The sequence below is a fragment of the Octopus bimaculoides genome, chromosome 28 (assembly GCF_001194135.2).
Source record: "Octopus bimaculoides isolate UCB-OBI-ISO-001 chromosome 28, ASM119413v2, whole genome shotgun sequence".
Taxonomy (NCBI): domain Eukaryota; kingdom Metazoa; phylum Mollusca; class Cephalopoda; order Octopoda; family Octopodidae; genus Octopus; species Octopus bimaculoides.
Window position 1 is genome coordinate 4,119,807 of NC_069008.1, and position 5,245 is coordinate 4,125,051.

Sequence of the window (5,245 nt, forward strand, 5' to 3'; positions counted from 1 at the left end):
GTTTTAATCCTCCATTTGTCTCTTTGCAGCTTGGAATGTCACCGTTACATTTCGCTGCCAGAAACGGTCACTTCCAAACAGCCGATGTCCTGTTAAGGGCTGGAATTAGCAGGGATGCTCGAACGAAAGTTGACAGAACACCACTGCATGTCGCATCCCAAGAGGGCCACGTAACCATTGTGAATCTATTACTGGCCAACTCTGCAGACATCGAGGCGAAGGATATGGTAAGTATTACTGCTGTTTTATTCTTTAATTCTTTTACTCGTTTCAGTCAAATGACTATAAAACTAGCCTTTAAAAGCTAGTTTTATAGAAACATCTTCCAAAATACCTGTTTTGATTTTCACACATTAACTTGTGTAGGTTGATCTATGTAAAATGTTAAGAGAAAGAAACCTAGACGTTTCTTGCAATGCATACCAATACATACACCTAAAGCTGGGGTTCTCAACCATTTATTATTATCTATGGGCCCCTCTCATTACTGTATTATTCTGGTTGACCCCATAGAAACTTCTTTCAAAATTCCAGTCTAGTTTTTCACACGTTAACTTCTACAGGTTGAACAATATAAAATGTTAGAGAAAGAAACCTAGCTGTTTCTTGCCATAAATACCAATACATACATCTAAAGCAGGGGGTTCTCAACCATTTATAATCCATGGACCCCTTTGATTACTATTTCATTCTGGTGAACCCCCATAACCATTCGATGTTTAAAAATTAGTTTTATAGAAACTTCTTTCAAAATTCCTATTTTGTTTTTTCACTCATTAACTTGTGTAGGTTGAACTACGTAAAATCTTAGAGAAAGAAACCTAACTGTTTCTTGCAATACATACATCTAAAGCAAATATTTTTCAGGGGCCCTTAAAATACTATTATGAACCCCCCAAAATCTTATATGAATCCTGGTTGAAAACTACTGGTTAAATGGTGAAATGTAAATATAATACTGCAATGATATGTTTGTCATGGTTTCATTTGGTTCTCTTCTCTCTTTGTGTTTCTGCTGTTACCCCACTGTCCAGTTAAAGATGACCCCACTTCATTGGGCCACGGAGAAGGGTCACTCGACCATTGTTGAACTATTAATAAAGAACGGTGCTGACGTCAATGTAGATGATAAGGTGAGAATTTCAGGGATCAGTTTTTCTTTTCTTATGGTTTTTTTCTTTTTTTTTCCCCCCATTTCTTACTCTGACCTAGTTAGGTTAGGTTGTTTCACTCACAAACGTAAGGTCAGGGTTTCAATTCCAAGCCCAAGTAGCGTGTCGTGCACTTGAGCAAAAAACACATCTTTTCACTTTGTTCCAAGTTCACTGAGCTGTAAAGGAGTCCCAGCAGATACTTGGGAAGTTAATCCTGTGATGGACCTGCATGTATATATGTGTGTGTATGTGTGAGTGCATATATATAAAGCGAGCCTGGCAGAATTGTTTGCACACTGGCCAGAATACTTAGCAGCATTTCATCTCTCTTTATGTTCCGAGTTCAGAGGGCCAGTCATGCGGTACTGGCATCGGCTACGTTCAAATGGTGTTTTTACGTGTCACCTGCATGAGAGCCTGTCTAGCAGCACTGGTAACGTCCTTGCTCAAATGTTGTTTTTCACGTACCACCGGCACAAGTGCCAGTAAGGCGATGCTGGTAACGATCACGCTCTAATGGTGCTTCTATAAATATATCTTTCATCTTTTACTTGTTTCAGTCATTAGAGTGTGGCTATGCTGGAGCACCGTGTTGAAGAATTTTAGGCAAGCAATTCAACCCCAGTACTTAAATTTGATTTTTAAAACTTGGTACTTATTCTATCAGTCTTTGGACCTAATTCCCTGAAGGATTTATTGCAGCACTTAATGATCTTATTTACCTAGATGTAACAATCAAAAATCCCTTCCTAGGATTTGCCCTCTCGCTAAACTGAACCTATGTCTTTTCCCCATCTAATTTTCCCTTTTCTTTTTTTTTCTTTGTTTTCAGTTTGAACGTACCACATTAGACATTGCACAAGGCAATGCACGTCAGGATATTTTACAGCTATTACACATGGGGCAGGTAAGTTTCAGCAATCCGCAGACATTTTCTGTGTTTTTGTGCATGGTTAATTTTGAATGTACAAAGGTGCGTTCCTGAAGTTTCCAAACTTTTTCGGAAGACTCATTTATTAATTTGTAGAAATCGTAGTTATACCATGACTCTCCAGCCAACTCGTAGCTCCTGCCATACTGGGGTCTGGCATAGAGAAAGATTTATGAAATGCTTGTGTGGAGTCAGTTGTACTGGTGTATATGTGAGTGTTTATATGTATGTATGTATGTATGTATGTATGTATCATCATCATTATCGTTTAACATCCGCCTTCCATACTGGAATGAGTTGGATGATTTGAGAGGAGCTGACCAAGCAGAAGACTGCACCCGACCGGTCACTACGCCTTATACCCGTGGGCATATGGCATAGTGTTTAAGAGTGCGGGCTACTAACCCCAAGATTCCGAGTTCGATTCCAGGTAGGCCTGAATAATAATAATAATAATATCAAAAATTACCTTAGGAATGAGAACCCAGGTTCGAAATTTTCCCCCAAGACACTTGATGAAGACTGGAGGGTATATCAGTCGAAACTTTGTGTTAACAACAAACAAGATGAGGACAAGTTCCCGTCAAATGTAAATAATGTATCATTTCTGTTTGTTTTTCCTCTTCACACAGAACAATCCAGACTTGACTGGATTGACGGAGGGTGAGACTGTCACCATAGAAACAACAGACACGGAGGCACTAGCATCAGCTGGTATCGTCAGCCACGTAATCGAAGAGATCCCTTCATCGGTTGTTGCCACTCCCATAATGGAAGCTCCGCCAACGCCAGTACCTAATACCGAAACCAAAGACGCAACTAATCTAGTTCCTGTCACACTGGTGCCAACTGAGACGGCTACATCGAAGAATGGTATGTTGTTTATCTTTTGCTTCTTGTTTCATTCATGAGACAACTGCCATGCTGGGGCACCGCCTCGCAGGGTTTAAATCAAGCAAATCAGCCCCTATACTTTGTTTTTTTTTTATTTCAAGTTTGGTATTTATTCTATCAATCTCTTTCACTGGGAATGTTAACAAACCAACACTGGTTGTCAAGCGATTGAGGGACAAATGCAAAGACATACAGCCTCATCCTTAGAAGTTTCACTCTTGACTAAGCTGCTCATGGCTCTCAACTTTGGCATAGTGTGTGTAAGGTCAGGTGGGGTGTGAAGTTAAGGTATTTCCAGGGAAGCCCTTGATTTGAATATTGGGCTATCAACACTGTCAGGTTTCTGGCAAAAGCCTAAGGGGCGTTAAAGGAATTTCTCTGTCTTCTTCTTATCATTGGTATATATATATATATATATATATATATACACAATATATATATATATATACATATATATATATATCATCATCATCATCATAAGTCGAAAGGTAAGCTACTATAAATCAGCACAAACTTTTCGGACAACCCAATATTTTACTCCAATCGCACAGGGTGAAAACGGTCTAGTGAATCTATCAGATTTTTAGAAGTGTTACCTACAGATTGATTTCTATAGGTAACCCTTCTTTTAAAAATCTGATTCATTCACTAGCCTGCTTTCAATTTGTGCTAACGGAGTAAAATAATGTGGTCTATGGAGTTATTAGCATCTATTTCTAGTATGTTGGTGTGCCTATCCACATCCTTTTGCTATCATTATATCTATATAATTATAAATCAGTCTACACACACACACAGATTCAATCATATTTATATATATATATATATATATATGTTCTTTTGTCTCTCCTTGTACGTGTCCATCTCTGATTCCTGACAGAAAACTCGGAACAAAGCAGTACCTCTGTTCTTGCCACTCTTGCAGTACTTGCAGAAGCCACTGCGCCTTTCAATGCTCAAAGTAAGTATTCCTTCTTTTTTTTTATATATATATATACTTTTTATGCCATTCAGTAAATAAATACATAACTAAACAAATATGGAAAATTGATACAGACCTGCACAGTTAACAGGAAAACTATTTTAAAAATAATTTTTATTGCCACTTGGCTGTTCCATAGGAACTGACGTTACAACTAGGAGAGTATTGTAGTTTGCTTGAAGCATTGTATATTGTTTGTAAAGAATAAAATGTTTTGAATGGTACATAGGAGCACTCCGTCGGTTACGATGACGAGGTTCCCAGCTGATACGATCAACGGAACAGCCTGCTCGTGAAATTAACGTGCAAGTGGCTGAGCACTCCACAGACACGTTTATCCTTAACGTAGTTCTCGGGGATATTCAGCGTGACAGAGAGTGTGACAAGGCTGGCCCCTTTTAAATACAGGTACTACTCATTTTCGCTAGCTGAGCAGACTGGAGCAACGTGAAATAAAGTGTCTTGCTCAAGGACACAATGCGTCGCTGGGAATTGAACTCACAACCTTACAATCATGAGCCGAATGCCCTAACCACTAAGCCACGCGCCTTCACGAATGGTACAACAATGCATTATGATACAAACAATGTGCTATATACCTGTTGTAATTTAACCATCCATAGTCTGATGATATTTCGGAATGATATTCCTACCAAGCTTCTTACCACACAACCATGCCTATAAATATTTCGACACGCTCAGATACACACCATTGCAAGTGACTGGTCCCTCATTTCATATATCTCTCTCTCTGTTCCAGACCCTAGTACAGCGGAAGCTATGAGTTGGCTGGAGAGTCAAGGTATAACTATGATTTCTACAAATGATGCTGGTATCCTTACGTCAGCTGTTGAAAGTGGCCAGCCCATAGCCCTCACAGGTAAATTTCGATTTCTTTCTCTCTCTCTTATCTTGTTTGATCTGTTTGTATGTTTTATTGTCTGTCAGCCAAACCCATCATACACATCCATCATTCTGTTATTTGTTAACATCCTGTCCTAAACAGCAATTTAGTAACACTGTGTAACACAGTTTTTGTCCCTAGGTAGCAATCGTTATTTCCTATTCGTGTACCCCTAGAAAATATGATAAATGGCTAAAATCAAGAGGTGGCGTTTTGATGGAAATTGAGGATCACAGACGAAGGTTTAATGCCGTAGCATCTAAACCTGCCACATCCAGCCTAAAATGTGAAGATCTGATCTCTCACACCTACCTTGCAAAAGTTTGAAGGGAATGGTAGTCATTTCCTTCGATTTCTAGATAGAATCGAATAAGAAATAC

The 5,245-nt window shown here is 39.0% G+C and overlaps 1 protein-coding gene across 4 annotated transcripts in view; it reads left to right on the forward strand.

Moving 5' to 3' along the window:
* The window catches only part of LOC106873792 (GA-binding protein subunit beta-1), a 13,795-nt gene that overhangs the window by 4,868 nt on the left and 3,682 nt on the right, over window positions 1-5,245 (forward strand). For all 4 annotated transcript variants that reach the window (XM_014921303.2, XM_014921307.2, XM_014921306.2 and 1 more), the window contains exons 3-8: window positions 30-227; window positions 1,035-1,133; window positions 1,987-2,061; window positions 2,718-2,958; window positions 3,860-3,940; window positions 4,722-4,841. In XM_014921303.2, coding sequence (XP_014776789.1) covers window positions 30-227; window positions 1,035-1,133; window positions 1,987-2,061; window positions 2,718-2,958; window positions 3,860-3,940; window positions 4,722-4,841 — 814 coding nt within the window. The remainder of the gene's footprint in view (window positions 1-29; window positions 228-1,034; window positions 1,134-1,986; window positions 2,062-2,717; window positions 2,959-3,859; window positions 3,941-4,721; window positions 4,842-5,245) is intronic.